The sequence below is a fragment of the Oreochromis niloticus genome, linkage group LG17 (genome assembly GCF_001858045.2).
Source record: "Oreochromis niloticus isolate F11D_XX linkage group LG17, O_niloticus_UMD_NMBU, whole genome shotgun sequence".
In the NCBI taxonomy this organism is placed as follows: domain Eukaryota; kingdom Metazoa; phylum Chordata; class Actinopteri; order Cichliformes; family Cichlidae; genus Oreochromis; species Oreochromis niloticus.
In genome coordinates, this window is record NC_031981.2 from 15,585,375 (window position 1) to 15,611,986 (window position 26,612).

The 26,612-nt window shown below is 39.5% G+C and overlaps 1 protein-coding gene across 9 annotated transcripts in view; it reads left to right on the top strand.

Moving 5' to 3' along the window:
• Positions 1-26,612, top strand: part of ppfia2 (PTPRF interacting protein alpha 2) — a 177,671-nt gene that overhangs the window by 56,145 nt on the left and 94,914 nt on the right. The window contains exon 1 of one of the 9 annotated variants that reach the window (XM_025899447.1): positions 15,813-16,364. The exons of 7 other annotated variants lie outside the window; for them this stretch is intronic. In XM_025899447.1, coding sequence (XP_025755232.1) covers positions 16,284-16,364 — 81 coding nt within the window. In that variant the 5' untranslated portion in view covers positions 15,813-16,283. Of the gene's footprint in view, positions 1-15,812; positions 16,365-26,612 lie in introns of those variants that run through there. One more of the 9 variants, XM_019346920.2, reaches the window with a different exon arrangement.

Below are 26,612 nucleotides of genomic sequence, written 5' to 3' on the forward strand. Positions count from 1 at the left end.
TAAAAATGACTTTTTTTTTTCTTAAAATGCTACATTTATGAGTATTTGTTTCTTCCTATTAAAAGGGAGTTTTTCCTTCCCACTGTTGCTAAAGCGCTTGCTCAAAGAGGGTCACATGACTGTTGGGCTTTTTTCGGTTTTCTCTGTATTATCATAGTCTCTTTACCTTACAGCATAAAGTGCCTTGAGGCAAATGTTGTTGGGATATTTGCTTTTTTAAATTATTATACTGATGCTAATGTCACACATTATTTGTGCACATAGAAATGAAAACTGTCTTGTGTCTATTTTTGTGTTTTTATTTAAAAAATGATATAATTACTCAATGCCAAAATTCAAGGCAAGCTTCATGTTTTCAAATGACATTCAGCCATAGTCCCTATACTACATAACTACACAGCCATAACCACTGCCTCACACACCCTGCCTGGTCAGACAATGACCAGTAAATGACCAGACTCATTTTTGAGGAAGTGGGTGGAATGTCCATGATTGGAGGTGTCGGGCGCAGCCCTGCTGTAAGGGATTAGAAGAGCTGCTGTAATTTGCTGCTTCCTTGAGAGCTGCTCATATAGATTCTGTGGGAGGATGCTTCATTGTGATGGCTGACAACAAAGCTTTGTGATGACTAGTGTCTATCGATTGCAGAGGATATACATTACAGTAGATGTGTGCAAACAGCTCTGTTTCCTGAAGGAAAGTACCTTACTTCAGGCGCAAGCCATGATGGATGGTGCCTGTGACTGCACAAAATGTAGGTAAAAAGAAAAGACATCTTCAAAGCACTGATCTGACTCAGAATTTAATTTGGCTGAGTAATACAAATAGGAATCTGTTTGTGAGATTTAACACAGTATAATTAAAAGAAAATACAATTTAAAATTCAGAAATTACAGTAAATAAAAGATCAAATCATAACTGAAATTATATGTTTGACATTTACTGACAAGATTGGATCAAAATCTTAAAAATTATTAGCTATACCAAATTCAAGACGTGACAGTGAAAAATTATGGCGTCTGTATCTGCCTTAGGCAAGCTCATTTAGAAAGTCAGTCTCTTTTATATCTGCTGGATATTAACCTGAGTCAAGTCACTGCTTCTTTTGTTGTAGGACACTGCCATCTTGTGGTGTAAACTGGTAACACAAGCAACAAAGGTAATAATCAATATAAAGGAAAGCTCCGCCCTATTAAAAGCGATATACTGTCTGTACTTCAATTCTGTCGTTAAAGGTGAAAAATAACTAATTTGTCATCGTGGTATCTGGTTGTATTCTAAGTATGATTTAGCAGATTAATCTCCAAACCTTTTTTTTTTTTTAAATTGCCCTTTTTGAAACATAACATTGTTTATTAATGCAAATTAATCTATCATCTATTCAAATTTACTGTCTACACTAGAAGCTCTAAAAAAAACTGTCTCCAGAGAAGTCAGCTGACAGGTGACAGCTTTTCATATTTTCTTATGCTGGCTTAAAAATGATTTTTTATCTGAAACAAAAATTCGTTTTTACCAGTTAATTGGGCTTTTTTTGTTTGTTTGTTTTCAGTTTTTGGTTTTTGATTTTTATAGCTAACTTTTCTCCCCATCCTGATTCACATTTTGAACTTCAGCAGGTCGCGTTGAGTTGCTGCCATGTGATTGGCTGACTAGATATTTGTGTTAAAAAGAAGTTGAACAGGTGTGCCTAGGTAAATATAGAAGATTTTTCGGTGACTTTGTCTTGAACGTAAAGGCCAAACAGCTGGGATGCTTCCATACTTTTCCAGGAGATGGTGCTATACAACAAGAAGTCCTTTAGTGTTTAATTCTGCTTCTCAACTTTGCTGTCCCAGTCTTACAAAATTCATTCAACGCTTAATTCACAGCACAGCCGATTACTTGTATGTCTGCTCCATTATCCTCCAGCATGTCTCAAGCATTCATTAAACAAATCTATTGATCTTGGCAAAGAGATGTTGAAGCTGTGATCATTTCTGAGACAATTTCTCTTGATACTTTTACCAGCTGAATATTAATTTTCTTCTCGGTGAAGGGTGAATCAAAGCTAAACATCACAAGTCATTTGTGTCAGCGTACTCTCCCAGACTTCAAAATGCTCTTTATGAGGTTAAATGCAACTGCCGCCATCAATAAAGACGGGAATAAACGATTTGCTGCTCCGCCGCTAAAGTCCATATTTGCTGAAATGAAGGCGTGATGTTTAATGAAAAGAACGTGACATTTAGACGCTGCTGTTTTGACCTTGGCGGCACAGATTTAACCTGCTCCTTTTAAATGGCGCTCCGATTCTTGACACTTTGACTTGTTTTCTGAAGCTTCATTTGTTTGCATTTGCTCTGCCTCTGCGTGAGTGCGTTTGCACTGCCGGGAAGGCCAATTAAGTCGTGTGATCAAGTGCAGGTCTCTGCTGGCTGCCGGCGACAGGCCAGAAGACATAGTGCTCTAAGTCCACATGGCAGAGGATGGATGGTCTGCTTGGGGACAGTTTGTGCTCTCTCAGAAAAACAGTGAAGACAGCTTTCATTTCTATCCATCACCTCTGCCGTGATGACTTGGCCTTTAGAGAAGTGGGCCATCTGTCCACCTTATTAATGAGCTTTTGAGGAATTTTGGTTGAAAACAAACTTTTTGAAGTTGTTTCAAGAGTTTTGTTTGCTTCGCTACAGCGGTGGCGCACGGTTGTTTCATAAATTAAGTCATTTTTCAGCTGTTAATTGAGCAAGATTAGAAATATTGTGGTGCACAGCGTGGATCTCCGCTCACCCTGTAGTCATAACTTTTTCTTTTCCTCTTGGTCTCATCCAGGACTCACCCGAAATATTACATGTGCTCAATTTAAGCCCTTTTTTCATTATCATGAGAACTTTAACCTTATTTTCTCTCCTCCCCTTTATTGGATTACTTAATGGGTTTCAGCATCGCAAAGCAAAACTGCTGCAGAAACGGTAGTTTGTGTCCCAAAAGCAAGGTTTTTTTTTCTGTTATCTGTGAGCGGCAGAAGTATGAGGCTGGGGGCGGTAATGAGAGAGTTATGAGATTGTTTCTTCCCCCTGTGCTGCTGGAGAAGACTGATGAGCCTGAACTTGCAAATAAAGTAAAAACAATCAAGGGAAAGTGTGGGTAGCAGAAAGGCACACACACATATAGAGGATAAAAAGAGATGTGCTCGTATAGTCCCAGAAGATTGATTGTGTCAATATCCAGGTCATTTTTACGGTGCAGTATGTCTCCTTTTAGATTCCTTTACTCTCAGCCTTCAGCCACATGAAAGAACCTCCACTGCTGATTGAAGCTTCTCCACGTCCAACTGAAGTTTGATCAAAATGTGGCAGTAACGGCGCTAGTTAAGATTTAGTTTCATATAATGGTCTTTGATAGAAGAGAGGAAAAAATCCTCTTAGGTTTTCTCTCAGTGGGCCACGTTTGCACATGTAAAAAAAATTTAAAAAAGCTTTCTTTACCTCAAAGAAAACTGAATGTCAAACATCTTCAAATCACCTTCCATTCTTTCTTTCTAAATTCACTATTAATGATCGGTTTACTGCGCGGACTTGTTTTGCAGCTTACGTTAACCACCAGACTTGTTTCTGCAAAAAATTTAATCTTTCAATTTACAAAGTGACTTTCGGTGGGAAAAAATTACGTTCACGGCTGGCTTATATTTCTGCTCCCTCAAGATGAAGCAAAACTTTGATGATTGCATTGAGTGTGTATTATTATTAATTCTGTACTTTTTTAAAATGTCGTGTATCAGCCACCCACTCAGACCTCAGTGGACTGACACTAGGTGTGTATGTGTGTGCTTACGCATGTGTAAGTACTCATTAAAACCTCAGCATGACTCCTGTTAACCTGTCAGCCAACCCATGCCATTATAGCTATTACCAGAACTAACACAGACATTGTGTTGGATATCGATAGCAGTATTTAAAGTAAAAGAATTTTTTTTGTTTGTTTTTTAAATATGCACATCTTTAAAACCTTTATTTTACTGGTATGTTTTACTTTCAAGTGGATTGGGTGGAGCACTGGTTCTTAGATTGTAGGAAATCTGATTAATTATGTTGTAGTCTCTAAACCTGACTGCACCACAGTCCCTAAGATCCCTAGAGACAGTATGAGATGCTAACTTATCTCCGTGCTGAGCCTCATACAGGCAGAATCAAAGGGTATAATCTGGTTTTCTGATTTGTGCCAGATGCATTACAGGCTCAGAGTGCTTCTGTTTTCTCAGGTGTACTGTGAAATAAAGTGTTTCCTGTTCCTCAAGATTCAGCTCCATTTCTCAAACCACCTTGAGAAAGCTGGTCTTGGTTCTTCTTTACTAGATACTTCAATAAAAATATCAAATCCTAAGAGGGAAAGCCATGACGTCAAAAACCTCAGGACACAATGGCGAGACCCCTCATCTAATTAGACATTCAGGGTAGCTGGAGGTAGGGTAAAAGGTAGTGTATAAACACGACAGGCTCCCAAACCATCACATGGCTAAAACAGACAACACATGGCCTCTTTAGACTAACTAGTTAACCTGAAAGCAGGAAAGGACTTTTGGAGGAGACCAGAGCGGCCTGAGGAAATCCACAAAAGAGGTGGAGAACATCTAAACGCCACATAAAAAAGGTCCCAGCCAAGCAAGGTGTTCAAAACAAAAACATAAAGCAATGAGGCAGCAGTGCTCTGAACTTTAATGAGTCATTACAAAAAATGAATGCAAAAATATACATATTTGGTGCCACTTCATTAAGGGAACCTCGCAGTGTTTAATCTCTCCTAGTTAAAGAGTTTGTGGAGTATCCCTCTTACGTACAAGTTTCCTGGGTTTTATGTGCATCTTTGTTTTATACTTTACTGCAGTTCTAGGAAAATCCTCTCAAGATGCTTTGCAATAAAAGAAAATAAAAGTGTAATTAAATATAGAACACCAACATTTACACTGCAAGCCACAATAACAGAGCACTTTACTTCTACTTCATCCCAAACTTTATCTCCACAGTTATGGCCATTTTAGAATTAACCTAACATGTCCTTGGACTGTGGGAGGAAAATCCCACGCAAGCACAGAGAGGACATGCAAACTCCACACAGAAAGGCCCCGGGAAGCTTTGACGCAGACCCCTGGTGGGTCCTCTTGTTTGAAATGGTTTGAATGATCACATTTAATGCATAAAATTGACTCATAAGCAAAACTGATCCTGGAAAAACATCAGAGTGAAGCTGCAGTCAAGCTCCCCGTTATTCCCAGCAGGAGCCCTGCGAGAGTGCACTAAGCAGGCTAAATTTCCTCCCGACAAGTGATGACATAAAACCCCGTTTCTGAGCCTTCAAAGCATCGTGATACTCAGCAAAGAGTGGATGTTAAAATGAATGATGCAACATTTGAACTGCTGAGGCTGTTTACTGACAGAAATGCGTCTCACTTTCAGGAAAGATCAACATTTGACTTTTTTCAAACTTTTATCAACCCACACTCACTAAAGGATGCGTAACATATGCGTCTTTAAATACTGTATTAGGTTTTGCTTTGTGTAAAACAGAAGATGCCGGGCTGTTTGCTTCAAAGTCTCTTATAATCTGTGGTTACTAAAGCAAGTCACGCATCCAGAAAAAGCCTTATGACATTTTAATAAGACTCCGAAGCCAACTTGCAAGAATGAAATGTGGGCGAATTCACATCAGTGCTCTGTGTTTGGTGACTCAGCCATTATGTAGGATTTTTTTAAAGTTTTTTTTTTCTGATCATCCAAAAGCATCAAAGTAGCAGTTTCAACTAGAAGTTTTTTTTCATTGAGTTATAGATTCCATGGTGTTTAAACATACTACATTTAAAAAGTCTTAGAATATTTTATGTGATTGACCACAGAAACTTTTTTTTTATCAAATATGGTCGCATACAGTCATGTGACAAAGAAAGCAAGTCCTCATAAGATAGTAAAAACATTTTCTGATTCTCACCAGGTTCTAAAATTAGTTAAATACAGTATTGTGGTTTATTTACCTGAAAAATAAGCCAAAATTCAGTTTGCAGAAAACTAAGTACAACCTTACTGATTTCATATTAATTACGAGGGTAGGTCATGTGGCTAACTGAACATCAGCTAGTGTGACCACCTCTATAACAGCAGAGGTTTTAGCTGTTTTCTGGTCTACAGCATTCAGTTGTGTGTCACAAAACTTCCCAGGAGTTACATCACAGCAAATTCACCCCAATGTCAGACCATGCAATGCTCAAAGAAACTGCAACAAACCTACGAGCTACCGTTCAGATTACAGGCCTCAGATACCATGTGAAATGTTAAAGTTCATCACAGTGTAATTTGAAAAAGGGCAAACAAGTATGGCTTGTTTGGAGGCGTTGCCAGGGGAAAGCCTCTTCTCTCTAGAGACAACATGGCAAAATTGCATCTGAACAAACCACAAGGCTTCTGGAACAATATCCTTAGGACAAAAGTGGAGATATGGCCATAATGTAAAGCACCATATTTAGCGAAAACCAAACACAGCATATTAGCACCAACTGTTCAGCACAGTGCTTGAGGGGGGATGATTTGGACTTGTTTTAGGACCTGGACACTTGCAGTCATTGAGTCGACCAGGAGCTCCTGGTATTGTGAAGGTAAATGTCAGGCCATGTGTCATACAGTTAAAGCTCATCCCAAATTAGCACATGAAACAGAGCGCAACAGCAAATCTACAACAAAGTGACTGAAAAAAAGAGAAGAATCAAGGTGTCACAGTGACCCAGTGAAACTCTAGATTGCAGTCTGGTAGAAAAACTGTGGTGGGATTCTAAGAGAGCTCAGTGAACTGAATCATTGTTGTAAAGAAGAGTGGGCAAAAATTCTTCCACAACAGTGTGAGACTGATAAATTAACTGCTTTCTGTGTGACTTTAAGAGATTGACTCATGCATTTTACACACACTGCTTCTGCACTGACTTAAAGTTGTATTTAAATCATTTTAGAATGTGATGAGGACCATGGATGGGTATTATTATGTTCTGATATGTAAAGCTTATGATTAAGAAGGTGTACTTTCTAACGTGACTGTACTCCGCAGTGCAAATCTAATAATATGAAAGCATTAAATATAACTGCTATAGTATGCTGGCTAGGATAAGATGCTGTTAGCTCGAACACCTTAAAAGTTATATATATTTCATTGAGACCCATGGATACAATAAGATATATTTACAAAGAAAAATAAGTTATTGATCTATGGATATATTTATATGTTCAGGTATAGTTATTCATATACTGCTGGTCTGCGATGAAAGTAATCCAAGGCTCATATTATAAGGTAAAATTTTAGAGAGAGAATCCCAACAACAAAATAAACGGAGGCAGAAAAGAAGAGCATGAGATGACAACCAGGACAAGTTAATGATATGCAATAGTGCCATGTAAATGCATGCAGAGTGAAAAGAGGGCAGTGGAAGAGAAGCACCCATGAGAGGTCCCCCAGCAACCTGAGCCTGTAGCTGCATAAGTAGTGTATGGTTCAGGGCCACCTGATCCAACTGTGAGCTTTAGGAAAAAATAAAGTTTGAATATAATCGCATTAATAGAGCTTATGTGTGTGTCCCCAACCCGAACTGGGAGCTGGTTCCACAGCTGAAGGCTCTTCCTTCTGTTATATGTTTGGAAACTCCCGCAGCTCTACGGTGCTCTATTATGATAATATGGTACTATGAGGTCTTTTAAATGGAACAGGGCCAGATCATTCAGGACTTTGTGAGGATGTATAAGCAGAGATGAAATATTTAATAAGCAGATCCACAATTTTCTCTTGCTCTCCCTTTTTCTTGTAAGATTCTATTTCGGCAGAGAAAATAACACGCCATCCTCCGGATGTCGCCAGTCAGCATATGCACATGAATAGCTACACTGAAAATAATGATCGACAGGTCACACACCCAAATCAGCGTGTTTCTTTAGAAGTGCTGAGCACAACAGCAAACTCCATTGAGGCAGTCAAACTGCATGTTTATAATGCAGTGTTAGTTCGCTCTGTATGATTGAAAACCTGCTTCTGGGCTGTCTGCTCGCTCCGAGTTTGATTACTTCCCCAACGGACTCTACAAGTGCATCTTTGAAGTCGCTCTGCCGGTATTATTTTATGCATGAGTAAATAAATACAGTAACTGTCACCAGGGTTTTTGTTGGAAGAGCTAAAAATACAGTATGGGGTGTGATTTGGCCGCATGAAAAACATATTTGAAAACACAAGGACTGTTTGTCTCAGGTTTACCCACAAGGTTTGTTTCTATGATTTTTACATTTTCGAGACTGAGCTTGTTTTAATCCTGATAATATTTTTCATGTAGAGTGTTAAAGAGGGATGAGTGATCCACAGGATGTACATGAATGAGAAACTACCCTCTTCTTCTTTTGGTATCCACTGTCAGGAATAAAGGAACTGGGGTGTGGAGGTCATTTATCCACAGGGATGAATCCTCAAATCCTTACTGGCCTTGAGAGCTCAGAATAGTTGAGCTTCATTTCCTTCAGAACTCTATGTGGTTTTTATCCTTGTCAAAATGCTTCTTTATTGGAGCTAGTGTATAGGCGGCGTTTTCAAACGACAACCCACAGACATAATCTCCTTTTCAGACCATTTTCCAAGGGGATATGTCAAAGGCTGTTTCTGCTTCCTGTACAGCTTTGGTGAAAGCAACTTGACCGGTATAAGAACGGGAAATTTCCCAAAGGGCAATGAGCAATAGCATAGGTTATAGCTGGTCATAGATTAAATAATAAATGGCCTGGTACTTAGTGCTTTTATACTCAATTTAAGCACTCAAAGCGATTTCTTACTACAAAACTCATTCATCCATTCATACACACATTCATACAAGTGCTTTGAAATAGACATTCACACATTCACATTCTGATGGATGCATCAGGGGCAACTCGGATTTCCTACCCATCATGCAAAACAAATAATCCAACTGTTAAAGTTTGCATACATGCACCCTGATATCCTGAGCTTTATCACAGCCAGTCGAGAGATTAGTGGAAGAGTGAAACCACTGTGACTACTGCAGTAGAGTGCACAGAACAAGAGTCACATGTGGAAACTTCAGTTAAACTAGTGGTACAACATCCACAGAATATCTTTAAATTCTAATCCAAAGGCAATAAAACACCAGTCGTGCTGCTGTCACCCTTTTGCTGAAACAAGCCAATTAGCTTCTTTCTCCTGCCTTCAAGCCAACTTTCTCCTGATTGGCTGTCCCTCATAAACAGAAGATTTAAACAGCATGTGGCTTCTTTGGTCAGAGCAATGTGCCTGAGATGACCATATCAGACATCATAAAGATCATAGTGCAGAGCAAGATGTCTGAAACTGTGTGTTTGTGCCTTATTTTAGTTCCAAAACCATGACAAAGCATAGACTTCCAGTATATATAGGATACATATCATGAGCTCCATGGCCTCATGGCAGAGTACACACACATCTATGTTTGTACATCATGAGTTTTTATGGCATTTCATTTTGATTTATAATTCTGGTTTATCTTTAATAACATCTGCACTTATAGTCATGGAAAGAACAATTTGTATTGCCTAGCTTATGTTTCATAACAGTTATGGGTGTAATATAGTGAACTCCATTTTTATTTACTATCATATTAAGTCACTGAAAAGCCTTGTTCTATTAACAGAGTTTTGTCCAGGAAGCAATGACCTTAAAATACCAACTGAAATAAATATCTTCTTGAACAGTACACACACACACACACACACACACACACACACACACACACACACACACACACACACACACAAATATTCCCTCACACTGTATCCTTGACAATAGCTCCCTAATGTTTCAGCAGTGACAGGCTGAGGGTAATGTCCATTACAGCTGTCTGCCCACACATGACAGTTGACACGATCAATATGCCTCTGCTGCTCCGCCTCGGATCGTCGTTCCAAGAAGCCTTGATGCAAAGAGGAACTGCGACCTTTACCGACACCTGCAGATCTAGTGGGAGTTTTACTCGGTAACGTTACAAAATAGGTGCAGTTACTGTAGCTGCACTCCACAAATACCATAAAACTAAATAAAAGAAAATCACATTTTGGTTATGCAAGATGGAACAGTTACAGGACTTTTAGGTCTAATTTGTAGAAAAAAAAACTGTCCACTTTTTATTCAGTTCACAAGCAGAAAATGGAAACTAGTGCCCAGTATGGCAGCAGGGAAAGACCCAATTAGACAGTGACATGTCTGTCAGTCAAAGGCAATGGTGTTATGGAGTCTAGAGGGGCCCTTTAGCTAGAGACTGGGCTATCATACAGGAAGCTGCTTAGAAAGGAAATCATAAGCTTTATTCGCAAAGCTTCTGTGGAAACATGAACAGTGAAAACACGTAAAATGTAGTATTTCATCACATGCCTAAAGTAGAGCCTACTCCTTATGCACTCCTATTTATCTCCTTCTGTACCCCCAGAGGAGGAGTACAGATCTGCCTTTTGCTTCAGTTGACAGTTGTGCTCTATCGGGAGCACTGTAATACAGTAAGCATTATAATACATGACAACATATCTTGGGCGCCCTAAAGCTTTTTGTCTCTAGTTAGCTTGTTAAGAGTGTGTTTTTGACACTGTGTGCTAGGCATGGTGACAACAGAGTATGCTACTTCTAACATGCTACCATCTCCCCAGTGCAACCCCCTCCCAGTCCCGCAGAGGTTTATCACGGGCTGCATATCAAATGTGCACCTCGGCAAGTCGTCAAAGCAGAGAACAAGTGCCTCTAGAGCTATGCTATTTACAGCAATACCAGTTTGTGATTGCTTGAAATGTCAGAACTGTGTCATTAAATTGCATTTCAGTTGCATGCAGTTGACCTTTTCGTGTTGCATTTCATAATCCATATCACAGAACTATTAATTGGGACTGCTGATTAGACGGCGCCGTTTTTGCAGGGGTCACCTTGGGCTCTGAGCTTGCAGTGGATGTTTTTAGTCATCCTGACAGATTTGCTCTAGGGATAGGACTCCTGGTCAATATTTCAAAATCAAACAGAATAATTTTACAGTTCAGTTTTATGGCAGTGAGTTTGGTACCATGCTGAGATTCATATTTAGCTTAGACACACTTCTTGAAAAGTACTGTGCAAAACTCACACACTGTTCATCTGCTGTAGATAGTCTTTTTAGACCTTTTTACCTTTTTCCTTTGCTTTCTGGTTGTCCAGTATCCTGAAATATTTTATGATATGCCAAATTTTCAGCTAATAGTTCTTTGGGAATCACCTTGCTGGTGCAAAAATACTCTTTACTCCTTTAAAACAGTGGCATTTCTCATAGATTCCATTGAAGACATTGGATGAAAATGACTTTTTCAGCATTTTCAGGTCATTGTAACAAAGAGCCTAAAGATATGACTTAAAATTTGTTTTTTGCTAAATTTTTAAAGGTCAACATTCCTCAGGTCTGGTCCAATGATTGGCCTGAAATAAGTGAAAAAGCAGCCAATGTCCAGAGAAAAACTTTGAAAGATTTCCAGAAAGCCTGGAGGACTATTACTTAAGACGATTTACTACTATAGCTTTGCATGTATGTCTGCAGCACTAAATAATGTGATCAATTACTGAAATAACTGCTATTAAATAGCAGTTTAAAGTTTCCATATTTGCTTCCTTTATGTATTTTATCATATTCCTTTCTGTCATCTCCCATGTCCCCCATGGGAGATTTTGAGTATTTCATGTAACAAGGTCATTTGTTGTGTTCACCACAACACAACATAGTACGATTTGGTGCAGTATGATTTGCATTTTTTCTACATATAACAATTTAGTCAAAGCTGCACAAGGCCACCTCTTTTGTTAAAGCTGTCCTTTCTCCTTACAGCATCTTACAAAATGAAATTGCAGTTGCCAAATCCTCATTACCTATGCACAAATTGTCTCTCTTTTCCCCTCCTTTTTTTTTGCAGCTGATTTGCAGTTTAAGTGGTTTTGTGACCAAACAAGCTTGCAGTAAAATGCTCTAACAAGCTCACAGTATGTGTTGCAGACACACACACATGCAGAAGAAATTAAAATGTGTGATTTACATACATGTCCTGAGGTTACAAGTGCCCTGCTAGTATAAATTTGTGGCCTCACACTCCCACGATTATTGCTGTGGGTCATATGGAAATGTTTTGTGTTCGGCGAGACCTCAAAACAGAATCCTACATTCCTACTTAAACGCCCATTATCCGTGCTTGGCAGAAATACACATGCCTCTTATTTCCTAATTTATTATCACTTCTGTTATGTGATATTTCTATCAGAAGGCTGTAGCTGGCCTGACAGATTAGGCCTTTCAAACCAAAAATCAATTTGTTTGAGCTCTTTGATGACATGAGGCTGTGTGTTTTTCTTCTTAAGGGATTTAGATGGAAACGGGGATGCATGCATTAGAGAAGATATACAGGAATGCTTGAAAGCATGCACGCACTTGACTATAAACACACATACTCACTCAGGTGTGGATTTAATGAACATAGTGTTTGTGTCTTTGAGATTTCCTCTGTGGGGATCCTGTCAAAAAAGTACTCTTAAAATAAATTTTGAATCAGATTTTTTTTATCTAAAACCCTATCTTGATAGATTTTTGTATATTAATTCTAATATTAACAGAAGTACCCTTTTGTCTCAAATATAATTTCCCAGGTGCAATGCTTTGGCAGCTTTGGAAATGCTGAAAGACAAAGAACAGTGCTGATCAGAGCTGGAGAAAACACAGAGGATTGAGAGGCTCCATCCAATCAGCACTAGGAAGCGCTAAGCCATGCCCACCACACATCTGTACAATGACGTCAGAGTCCAGTGGACTGCAGCACACTGACAGGTCTTTATATGTGACTAATGTGCAGGAGGGCTTAGTAACCCGCGATGGCAAAGGTGCTGCACGTCCACAATCCTACTATGTAGTAGGAGTTTATAACAGCAGTCTTGCACGTCAACATCTTAAATGCCTCCATTGCTGGCTAAAAATTATTAAGCAACTTCAACTCCTTATTCACACATCCATACAAGCAATTTTTTCTATGCTCTTTCTATGTACATTTTTTCTATCTAGTATTCACAGTCATTCACATTCATACTCCATCGGCTGCATTGGAGAGCAATTTGGAGTTAGCATCTTGTCCAAGGATATTTGGGATGCAGACTCAAGCAGATGGGGGTTATTGCTTTAATTGATTGATTGTTATCGATACAGTAAGCCAAAAAAGTACACTTACCTATGTCTTTACTATAATAAAAAGTCAGAAGGTATACTGACACCACACAGCTAATAATGTGTGTCTCTTTTAGAATGTCTCCATCTTGGTTATATTCTAAAAGCGTCTAATCTTACGTTATGATTTCAAATGTAAGGTCAAGCCCACGGTGAATATGCGGTATTGTGCGACAGTGCTGAGGGTGAGTTTGAGAAGCAGTTCAGGGGTGCAGACTCAGCTCAGTCTGCTAAATGAGATCTGCTGCTCCACTGCTTTAAATGCCGTTAACCTGCTATGTCAAGAGCAAATACTTTGATGTCTCCCAGAACCAAATCCCTATGTCGGGTGTGAGGACACCAGCGAGTTCAACCCACTCAGCTTCACGGATCTCACGGAGCTGTGGAACACACCATGAACTGCTTGGGTATTTCCTGTACTGACTAAACTAGATTTGCTATCTCAATAACAGCTTAACACTATTCTTGTGGATCCAATTATCATAGTCTGTGATACAAAATGTTAACCTGAATGCTGGCATGTAGTTCCATGAAAAGAAATAAAGGAGCCCGGACAGTGAATTGAATTAAACCATTCAATGAAGTGGATTCATCTCATGAAAAGGTCACTTGATGAGAGAAAATTGAATGAAAACTGGATACATGTCACCCCTGGTTGGAAGTATGTTAGAGCAGAAATGCTTTTTTTTTCATGTGATAAAAGAAGTTTGTAGCCAGTAAGCTTGTTTTAACCTAGATGAATGAGCCCTTTTTTTCCATAGAAACATTGCGTCTGCGTTAGCATTTCTAAAGAAAGAGATGGTAAAAGGGTGGAAATGTTTCTGAAACAACCTGATAATTGATAGAGACCTGAGAAAAAAAAGGAGTCATGATTTATCTGCTTGAAAATGTAAATAGCAATAATGAGGTGCATCGGTAAATTTGTTTAGTTCAGACAATTTAGTGTTTAAAGTGAAATGTTTCAACTGAATGCTGAACAGGAAAAAAAAAAAAACTAAAGAGAACGGCACATTTTAAGGCGAAGGTGAAAGACTTCTCAGACGCTCAGATTATGTCTAATCCATCATGTTTTGCAGACACACACACACATTTAAAGTCTTTGACAACTTTACCCTCTTTGACAATACAGTCAAAGAGGGTAAAATGTGTAACTAAAGGATGCCGTCAATACCAAAATTTCCTGAATGTTTTTGCATAAATATGCATTTCTTAAGTGCAAAACAAAATCTCAGTATAGAAGCCTATACTGAGGCCGTTTTGTTGGCATATTGGAGTTAAACGTCACAGACAAAAAAAACAACCAAATTTTCCATGTTTATAGAAATTTGTTTATCTGCCTCTGAATGATACATGACCAAACCCTCCATAAAATCCTTCAGAATATAAACAGAACTAAAACCAAACATTCTTGTGTATGCAAGTGCTCTTTAGGTCGGGGTGGGGGAACTCCAGGCCTCAAGGGCCGGTGTCCTGCAGGTTTTAGATGTCCTTGATCCAGCACAGCTGATTTAAATGGCTAAATTACCTCCTCAGCATGTCTTGAAGTTCTCCAGAGGCCTGGTAATAAACTAATCATTTGATTCAGGTGTGTTGACCCTGGGTGATATCTAAAACCTGCAGGACACCGGCCCTCGAGGTCTGGAGTTCCTCACCCCTCCTTTAGGTGGAGACTTCTGGCTCATAGTACATAGTAAAATATCATTTTAAGAAAAGCCTTAAAAGCCTAAATTTAATTTATATCAAGTTTACTGTAAGTAACTGATACTTTCCCAGTTGATAAAACATGACTTTTAGTATTTCTAATGTAAATGGGGTGTCCTCTCATAAATATCCAATGGAGTAGTAGTTCAATAAAAACCTACTGTGCATGTTTATTTTGACCATCACTCTGAAATTAATCTTATTATTTAAGAAAAGTAATCTAAAAATGTCAAAAATGACCAGTGCACGAAACATTTTTTTGTCTGCTGGTGTCTTTGATACTTGCAACATCCTGAAGTTTGAAGTTGTCTTAAACGCTTAAACCATTATTCACCTGAAACGGCCATCTTTCTCCCACTGAGTGAGCACAGCACGCCATCCAGACAGCATGTTTTAGACAGTGATAGCTTCTCCTGTTGGCACACAGAAAATTTCAAATGAGGCCATTTGAGTAATTTAAGCATCCTTCTGCTCTTCCAATCAATACGGAGCTACACTCCAAAAAAGGCGTTGACAACCTAGTAAGAGTTATTTACGCTACTTTTTTAGAAATTGCGCTTTAAAAATAATTAAACGGTACTACCACAAAGCAAGCATTGAGGGTTTTTTTTATAAAACAGCTTTTAAAAAACTATCTTTTTAAAAAGTACTCACTGGAAATATTTAATTACATGTTTTTCTTTTAATTTATCTTTTAAATTAGTACAAGAAAACACAATAGTCTACACGTGTTCTTGTCCCATTTTGTTTTATCTGCCTTAAAAAAGGAAAAAGAAGTGAGAATAAGTTGAAATGACTGTAGCTAAAGGCCATTTTTACAGTGTACAAACAGAGCGAACGTGTGTCTCTGCTGCCAATTTAGGCACCCGGTATGTTGTTGGCTGAGCCTCGCTGTGATGCTCTGACTGATTATTGGTGAAGCCAGAGGAGGAGGGAGGCAGTAATCCGTGCACAGAGCGACCCATCTGAGCCGCCAGCAGAGCTGCTTGCGGCGGGCGTGGAGAGACCATGGAGCTGCCGGGGTTTACTCTCAGTTCAGATCGCTAAAAGGATACAGACTAATACACCGCATGCGAGTGGGGACGTGCAAGAAGACCAGTGAAGAGAGCTGACTCGTTTTCACTTTAATTGTCGCGGTTGTCCTTCTCCCCGGAGCGTTACGCGTCGTACCGGAGTGCTCCACCTTCTGATGCCGGGAGCGCAGAGCCGGGTCAGGGGCTGATCCGAGTCCTCGCCTCGGATCGTTTTACAGTCTCTGTGACGCATATTAGCTTAGTTTAATATTTCTTTAATTAAAGAATCAGCTGTGGATTGTTTGCCCATCAAAGGGATTATGATTTTCTCAGACATGAGTACGGGGACCAACTCCCCCAAGGTGCATCCGCCGAACGGGACGAGGTTCTACACGTTCCAGGCAAGTTAACTGCTCGTCTTCAGTCCACCTTTTGCTTGTTTTGTTTACTGAGATGTCAGCTGCTTGTTTTTGTCTATTTGTGTTGACAGTATTTTTTTTTCTTGTTTTGAATGCCTTGTGGCTTTTATTATGGTAAATTGTAGACGGATTTTCTGCGGAACAGTGAATGTTGGGTGTTTCCTATCTGCGTACAGAGCCCCTCAGAATCCCCTCGGTAAACTCAACCCTTTGTTTTCCACGACTTTGTATTGTGCTTACATTGCAAAGTGCTGTGTTTTGGATTTTGAGAGATCTTGGCCAAAATTCTCTATACTCGAATTTACCAAAGAATAATTTGGCAATAACTTGTCTAAGATCTTAAAGAAGAATAGTGCAAAACATCTTCACACTTCCTCTTGATAAATAAATCATCTGACAGTTGGATTGTGTGAAACTGCAATTCAGAGTTCATATAAATCTGTATAATGATGTTTAATGATTCATGATTTGGCCACTGTTGGTTTGAAGAGAAATAGGGACATGTGTGCACAGTGCCCTACATTGATTACTGCCCCCCCACCACCACCCCCTGCATAATTCAGCTCTGCACAGAGCCCATGCGTGCATGCAACAAAGCAGTGTTGGTGGTTATTGATCGAGTGCGTGTTACTCCTGTAACCAAGCCAGTACTTTCTGTTTTATTGTGGGTGGAAGGAAGAAGGGAAGTGAGTGAGACTGTATCCTTTTTCATATCAGTCTTCAAGCGCCTGCTGGTTGTCTTTGTAGCATAAAAGGGGAGGAAAAGGTGATGATGATTGGAAATTTTTGCAGCCAGGTGCAGTCAGCATGGTTTCGTAAGTGTGGAAAGTGGTTTGCGGGTTGCGTTTCAAGTGAGAAGAAGTGCTGAGGGGAGCTCAGTTTTGGGCGACATATACATGTAGAAATACACCTGCCTCATAAGCCCATCAATCAAATCGCAATCTGGGCTGGCAACGGACCAGACTGTCTCATCCCTTTGCTCTTGTGCTTGCTTTACTCTTGTTGTGAAATTTTAGATCACTTTGTTTTTATGGTAAGCAAGTAGAGCGTCATTATCTCTGCCTCTTAAATCATTTCCTCGGATATCTAATTCATATGCCCTCAAACCACTGAGCCACTGTGACTTTACCATTTGAAGATTTTCCCCTTCTGTGTTTGTCATAACCTCAGCTTTGCCTTTTCATGTCAAATCATTAGTGAAGAAAGGCTCCCTGGAGGGCTCATACCTGTTGGAAGAAGCTCCTCTGATACTGCAAAATCAAAAGGACCCTAGATCACAGATTATAGTCCCAGGAAGTCCCCGTATAAATCAATTGAAGGAAAAGCCACTGCTGGGCTGCTCACAAGTCTTTTTCTTCCACTCTTGGGGTGATATAACGTCACTGCACTGATCCATACCAGTACTTTCTCAGTACAGTCATTTAAACACTTAAAACATTTCCTGTCAAATTGTTTACCATCTACTAATGATATTCATTTCATCAGATTGCCCTTCCTAGTTTGCAATTATAAATCAGTCGGGGCAAATTAAATTGCAAAGTAGGTGCCTTTTGAAGCTTCAGCCGCTCCATCAGGGTGATGAAGTTATTCAGTTTCTTTAGTATGCACTGCCAGGCTTTGCAAACATGTACCCAGACGTGTCACAGCTTTCCTGGTCTGGGACTTTCTAGTCTGACACACTGCTGTGCCTACGGTCTCTGTAACTTGCTCCAGCTTTTAACTGATATTTCCTTACTGACATACAAAAGCAAGCAGAGGTGGCACATTAGCAGAAGACATCGGGTAGAATGAAGGAGCATCTTTTCTTACCTGCAGTTTTGTGGTTAACCTTGGCTTATAGCATTGCAGTTGACCTAGAATTCAAATGTGATGCACTAAAAACAAGATGAAAAGTCTGTCCATGCTAATTACTTCAGGAGGTTATGTTCAAGCGCAGTGATTCTGTGCAAAACAGTCCACAAACACTGCCAGTCTGACAATTTTAACATGCCTATTTCATGAAAGTCCCCTGCAAAAAGACATTTCTTTTCAGCTCAGTAACTGCACGAGATTTGTTAAGTTAAATATTCAAGAATACAGTAGTAACAAAGTTTTTTTTTTCTTCTTCTTTTTTGTAGCAGTCTTTTGTACGGATTTGCATGTGACAGCTACGGAGCCCCGCAAGGGACATGGGAGGAAAAAAAATGAAGATTAACTTTTGCGAGATCCCAAGTTACTTTTCGCAAAAGTTCATCTTCATTTTTTTTCTCTCCCATGTCTCTTGCGGGGCTCCGTAAACAGCCATCAGTTTTGCTAAGATTTGGTTAAAAACTAATGGCAGTTTAAAGTGGTAGGGTTGTGGGGTTAACAAACATTTTAAGGGATCGTTGTGATCATTCAGTGCAGGGGAACAAGAATCTGCACTATCAACTTCTTCTCGTTGATATTAGAGAAATGAATAAGTTGTTCTAATATAGTTATGTTAAGTAACCTTTACTTCGTTTTTTTTTTTTTTTTGAGACAATGAGTTTGCATGCTTTTTTTAAGTTCTGGGAACTAATTAGATTTTACAGGCCAGAAAGATCATTCAGTGTTTCACAACCATACACATGACTGGATGTGGACCGGTATGAACATGCAGGAGGAAAAATGCTTAAGTTAGAAGTTCAAGTTAAATTTCTTATCTGTACTCTGTAACGATTAGGAAAATATCTTGGGTTGAGTTGCATAGATCCGTTCACAATGCTGCCCACCACTAAAAAGACTTTCTACCAGAAAGCCCTGAAATATGTGTATTCCCCCAAACCCCAAACCATGATATGGCAACAACATAACTGGTTGCAGTGATGGGCTGGAGCATCATCATTATGTTGTAGGAATCACTCCAATACAGCTATATCAGATTGTGGATTGACCAGCAGGCTGTTATTCCTTTGGTTACAAGTGTTTCAAGTGTGTCTAAAATGCATGTTGAGCTTGTGGTGTAAAATGACCTCTTTTGACGTGCTACTTCTACTGTGCGACAAGGTGACACGGAGGAATGACGCAACTACCTCTCTCTGCCTTCTGACTATTTGCTGTGCTGGAGTGTTCATATTCATGGAAACCCTCCCATCAGGGGAAGACTTGCTGGCAGTGCTCCGAACCCTTTGGGCATTATTACTTAGTTTGCTGCAGATTTTTAGTCATGATTCTCTTTCAAGTGGCAGAAATTCTGCAGGAAGTGCTCTTGTAGCGTCATCATGTAACACTTTAAAGAGTTGTACTACTAAGAGTTGGTTAGACAAACAATACACACAATGGTTCTTGTCCCTGAGCGCTTTCTCTGGTGAGGAGAAAGCACTTGCAGATTTTAAATCTTTGTGAAATAATCTTACAGAGTGTAAAAGTTTAAAGGGAGGGCTAATATTCTCACTTCTACTTACATATTTGTGTTTCCACACTCTACTGGAATCATTTTGCTGGATTCATTGTTAAATCTTTATTTATCTCCTACCTTGGTGCAGCCCATCAGTTCATACAAAAGCTGTTTTAGCTCATCTGTCTTTACACCATATAAGGAAATCCTTTCTTACTGACACCATAAAGATCCAAAAGTAGACAAAAATGGCAAGAAACAGAGCTCTAGAGCAGTTTAAATCCTGAGCTTCAGGCTCACAGGGATCACTTGTAGTATTTTAAACTTTTTTATATGAGGATCTACTGTTGTAACAGTATACATATGGAAGATAATAAAAAAAAAAAAAGAATTTTAAGTCTAGATTAAACAATTATAATCTCCTAATATTTCCAATTTTGTGCAAGTGTCACTTTACAGTCAAGTCAAATTTAGCTCAATCCTTCATTATTATTAGTTGATTTGTCTGTGTCCTTGTATTTAATATTTGGTTGTTACTACTCTACAATACCCCGCCAAACAGTTTGTCAGGGCTGAGCTATCTAATAAATTATACATAATTGTTCCCCGGGATTTGTCCTTGGTTTTCAAATTAGCGTTTCGTGTGATTAGTTGCTACAGCTGGAGTGTCTTTGCTTAAAAGCCTCCCTTTCCCCCACAGTCTAAAATGCATTGTCTTCCATATGGCCTCTGCAGCATTACACCTCCAGCAACATCGCAGAAAGAAGCTCCTAGTGTAGGATAAACTATTATAACATGGATAACAAGAAGGAAATAACACTGACTTCTTAGTCTAATCAGGGCTTAAGCAAAATTGGCAGTGAAATTTTGAACAGATTGTCAGATATGTTTTACCGACCCCTTTTTGTGTTTGTTTGTTTTTCTGAAATATTCGGTTGCTGTTAAAGAAGAGAGGAAGAAAATGAGCTGCTACTCACTGGTCTCCTTCAAAATAATCCTCTCTTCTGCAGCGAGCTGGCATTTGGGAGGTTTATAGCAGCATGGCCACAGGGGGAATTTGGCTAAAAAGCTTCTGTTTGGGTTTGCCTATAAGCATCTGTCGCCTGTGCTTTGTTTGTAAGCAGAGCCACAGCCCAGGCCAACCTCACTTAATCAAACTGCTAGAGCTGCGCTACCACTGGTTTCCACTTCCGACTGTCTGACTGAGGGTTCACGTTCAGGGCTTGACAGAAAAGATGAAATGTGGCTGTATACACTAATTAAAAAGTGCTTCTTCTCATTATGGTGCTTAACGCCAAGGAGGGATGTTTGTACTGATGTCCTGATAAAAATTCTTTTCTCCACTACTAAAGCTGAATGCAGACATGATACAGTGCCTCTTGTTCCATTTCACATCTTCAGATGCATTAATCAGTGCTAACTAATGTGCATTCTCAAGCGAGCACTCTCTCCAGCCCAAACAGGCTCAAGGAGTACAGAAAGAGCCTCAAGATGGGATGACTCATAGCGAGACACCAGACAGCAGTTTGAGTGACAAGTAAACACCTATTCCTCGTTGCTCAGATGCCAATGGCTCAACTTCCAGTTTCTCCTGTGCACACAATCTACCATAGCACAAACTGACGGCTGCTGACATGTCCTGCAGTTGTCAGTAAAGAAGTTTGTTTGTGAGCTTCAGTTATAAAATAATGTAAAGAAAAATGTAGTCAGTATAGTGGATAACAAACTGATCACTGCAGTTTTCTTGGCTCTCGGTTGTTCAATTAAATACATTAAATTGAACATTTACATTTTTAGACTGAAAAAAAATCTTTTAATGTTTATAACGTTTATAATAAATTGAGTAACATATTTCTGGGTAATATGGAAATGTCAAAGCGTAATCTTGGGGATCCCCGTCCGTGCACCGCGATGACAGGTTAAATACAGGATCCCATCCCCTCTTATGACTGCTGCACGTTCCCCAGTGCAGATGTGGAGACGTTACACGTCATATGACACCTGGACAGTCCTGCAGGTTGATCCCGAGGGAGAAGCTGAAGCTTTGTGAGAGCTGTGCTCGCCTGATTATCTGGAACATTTCTGCAGCTGTTTCTGTCAGTTTTTGTTTTGAGCTGAATTTTCTCCGTGTGTGCAGATGTTTGCGCAATGACATGTAGTCATACATTGATACACGCAAGACTGCGAAGAAACAAACAGACCACACCAATGCATGTGAGCTACACATTCTTGTCAATCAGGCGCACAGCAGACACGCGTACACAAGTACAAATGCGCTCGCACAGTAACAACACCCAGCTGTGGAAGCGAGCTTATCGACACAGCTGTCTTACCCAGCACCCTGCCACACACTCCCCCTCCCCTTTCTGTGTGCTCCACCCTCTCTGTGTCGTGTTAGTCAGCGTTGATGGATCAACAAAGGGTGGCCGTATGCAAATTAGCACAAAAATGACAAATTAATACACGGCCGACAGACTCGAATCGAAGCTCTTGACCTTTCATTTGTTACACTGCACATAGTAACTGCTTACAAATGCCCTCAATATCCTTACCAACACACACTCGCAAGCACGCTCCTCCCTTTGGTATCCCATTCCCGCCGCTGGTCTCCCAAGTGATACGTACACGTGTGCGTGCGTATGTGTTTGTGTGTTGTAGGCGTTTGCCCTATTTTCTTGGTCTTTTTTTAATCAGCCCTCGTGCATTTAAAATCTGGCCCGGGCAGATGGGGAAGGGAGTTTGACCCACTTTGATGGATTCCAGACCGATTAAAAGGATGAGTATGCTTTCGAAAGCAAGAGGCCCCTGTATACCAGGGTGTGTGCCTGTGTGTGGATACAAGAGACAGGAGAAAAAGATTGTATTCATGTGCCAGTATGCAAATAAACATTCATCCTCCACCTTGTTGTTGACAGTGTAGTTATTCCGGAAATTGTAGTGTCAAGATAAAAAAACCAAATAGCCAATTTCAGCAATCTTTCTACGTTGAACGTAGAAAGATTGTAGTGGGCAATTTTACCCTCAGTCTTAACAGAGATGTTATAGCTGCAGGGTTATCTGACAAAAACCCTATGCATAAGATAAATATACAAGCAACGCATTAGTTCTGCAAAATGCACAAACTCTGTGGGCTGCGCTGATGCAGACGGAGGTGTGCCTCACTCCCAGTTACAGCCGAAACTCAATTAGATGTTTTGCAAAGTGCTTATTTAAATGGGGGGAAACAAATCACTAAATGCAGCATTTTCTGCCAAATCACCATGCATATAAGTTGAAGATAATATATGTGCTGTGAATTTTTGAATGTATTTGCATGTTAAGTGATCGGTGAGAGCGAAACAATGTCTATTATTTTTGTTCTAGTTCCACAGCACCTGTTCTTCCCAGAGAGCGAGAACAGCGGAATAACAATAGGCAAAAGAGCGAAATTACAAAGCAGAAGTGTCCATAGGTACTAGGGCTTGTTATGAAAAGTGCTGATTCCATATGATAAAATCGCTCATTAGCAACAATGAGGTGAAGCGTGATGACCACTGAGAGGGAGAGAGAGAGTGTCATGGGCTCAGATGCTCTGAGATGGTATATATTTATATTTAAAGGAAAAAGATTATCCAAATCTGAAAATTGAGTTTTATATTTAAATACAAGTCACCTTAGGGGCTTAGTATTTTTAGCCCAAACTTACTAGTACTGAGACTTTTGTATAAATACTTTAGCCAATCTAACAGTTATGCAGAAAAAGACTTGCCTAAAACTTCATAAAATATTTTCTTTCCAGTGTAGTAAATTTCTCCAGTGGCATTTTAAAATGAGTAAAACGGAGCAATGTTCGACCTAACACCTCCCATCTGATTCATGGATTTTGCTGACATGGCTGCTTGGGGGAAGCACTAAAGACTAAAATGGGCCTGGGGATTTAAGATTCCTGGAGAAAGGTCTGTGAAAAGGCCATTCTTAAGATACCCAAACTCGCTATTGTATTCTTACATTTCTGTTATTTTTGGTCACACAACATTTTAATATTTTAAAAATAACCAATTATATATTTGTTCATTTGTATTAGTTTCTAATTTTCTTATTTTAAAAAAACTACCAACATATCCAAATGGTTGTTTCTTCGTCATGTGCTATATTGATTTGCATATGATATCCAAAAAAGCCTCTTAAAACCTGTTAATTATCTGAGTAATGCTTTAGGAAATGATTTAATGTTTTGTTTTCTCCATGTCCTGAATTTTTTCCTTTCAATACAAACAGTTGGGGAAAGGAATTTTAAAGCAGTGATGAATGGAACGATGGGCTTAATCACTGGTTAGTCCCTTAATGGGATGTTTAGTCCGTAACAAAATGGCCTATGTATAATATTTCCAGTATCATTTATCCTTTAATGCGACGCTGTGATGTCTTTCTCTCTTTATTGCACATCATCCTTTAATCTTCTGCCGTATCGTCGGCTACACATGTTGAACAGTAAAGCGTATTTGATGCATTACAGAGCTAGTACCTTCACAGACTTTCACACACATGCACGCAGATCCATAATAGATCCCACAGAGATTTTAAAGTGGAGTTGGGTGCACACTCAGGCCAAGCCACTCACTTCACTTCAGTAGACTCTAGCATGGCAATAACCTCTCTCTTCATTGACGCAATTATGGTGCAACTATTTGCCTAGCTCTGTGCAGCAGTTTGATCTCATTTATCCAACAATGTGGACTTGAAAGGTGACATTTTCTGTGGGTTTCTTGACAGAATATAAAGCTGTGCGTTTATTTACTAGGCTTGAATCAAAGCAGGACTGATATATATACTTTTTCTATGGACGTCCTGCAGATTTTTAAGTGTTAAAGTGAACTTGTTATATTCATTTCTAGCTCCTTATTACTATTCTTGGGCTCTACTAGAGGGATTTGGATTTTAAAAGACTTTGGCTATATTTATTTTAGCAACCAAAGACTGTAACAGGATATATATGGCAGAAAACAGGGGAAAACAGTTTTAAGCACTTTAAAGATGGCCCCGGTGTTGGACCAAAGAAATTTTGATTCAATTTTAGTGTAATAAGACAGATAAAGCTAAGAAAAATAAAAATAAAAAATGGAACTTTTAAGTATGTACTGACTATGTGAAGGGATTAAAATATCTGAATACTTTCTAAGTGGGATTTTTTTTTAAAGGATTAAGAAAAACACCAGTGAATCATTGTTTGTAATAAGAAACTTCACTACATGCTCATTCAGCCATTGATGAATGTGTCATTCCCACCCAAATTGCCTGATATCCAGTAGTTCTTTCATCCATATTTTAATCCTCCTCGCTTCTTCCCATACGCACTTGCAGCCCCTGTTCCATAATGCACATAAAAACAGGGGCACATCCTTGGCTCGCCCTGGTAAAAGCGACGTCGTCAGCACATTTGTCAGAGCTGTCATCTAACTTGCTCCCTTATCTCCAGGCCAACTCTCCAGCTGTAAGTGGGCAATATATGAGACATGTATTTGGAGCACTAAAAAACTGAAGGCATGGACAGCAATTAAGAGGTCTGTAATTATAAAAAAGGCTGCCACCTGCTTTAGGTAATAATAGTGCTGATGCTTACAGAAAATCTAAGTTTTGTAATTTGTGTGCATCAGCCATGGGCTTCTGTTGGACCCCGAACTTGTACATAATAAATTTTTATTTTTAATGATAAAATAATGTTCCTCCACTTACACTGTCAAGTTTGTTTACAGAGAAAACTGCCTGCTTGAGTAAAGCAGTAAAGTTTGAATAATTTCTTCACCAATAACGTTGAATAAAGTACAAGCCCTGTAGTGTTGGTTACTAGCTTTGGTCACGACTAGATTGCCACAATCACCGGTAGTTTGCATGAATGACACCAACTTGTTTGCAAAAACTAATATCTAGGCCAGTGTTTCTCAGGTACTGGATCACCATGGACCCAGTACCTGACAGGTGCTGGCCTAGACATTAGGCAGCAACCATCTAGCGACCACCGGTCACTATAAAAAATTACTCATTCACAGTTTGGGGACTGGTTTGTGGAAGCTGCTGTAAAATTAACAGTTTAGGCCACATTCACTCAGTCCTAGAAAGCAGTGAACCCTTGGCAACCACTAGTTACTGAGGAAAAGTGTTTATTCCTCAGCTGCTTCAAAGCGGTTTCTGGAGTTGTTGGCAGTCGCTAGTGTGACACAAAGAACACAAAAAACTTGCTAAGCAGCAGTGGAATTGCAAAGAGTGCAACACAAACTAGAAACAGAAAACAATGGCTTTCAAATTTAAACTTGTACCAAAGTGCTTCAAGAAGCACATTTCAAAAGGCACACTTGTCGTTTTGCTTAGGGAGATAAATGACAAGTGTTTGCAGACAAGTTGGTGGCTTTCATGCAAACTGCAGGTGACTGTGGCAAACTGGTATTGTCCAAAGCAAACCTATAGCAATACAGATCCACTCATAACTGGAGGTTGCCAGGGGATCGGCAACTAGTTACCACGCAAATGTGACTGAGTCTGTAATATACAGTCAAGGCATGGTCAGGTTTATTGTTGTTAGACTAAACAAATGACCCAGTGAAACATAGAAACTCAGTAACAATATTAATTTTTTTTATTCTTACACTGGCTGTTCTATTCAGCCTTTGCAGTATCCTTAGGCTCAATGATCTGTCTTTTCCCTGCATCTCTGCATCTGGGAAAATTCATCATCTGTGGAGCTGAAACTGGAATACCCATTCCACAAGGCAGTCCTCCATGCTGTTTAATTTTATTGCTCCATAATGGGAATAGTTGGGAGGGTGTCAAGGGTCTTCCTGTATCCAGTCATTAACTCTACATCTCTATCTCTTTGTCTTACAGCCTCCTTTGCTTCACTGTGATTGCAACATACATTT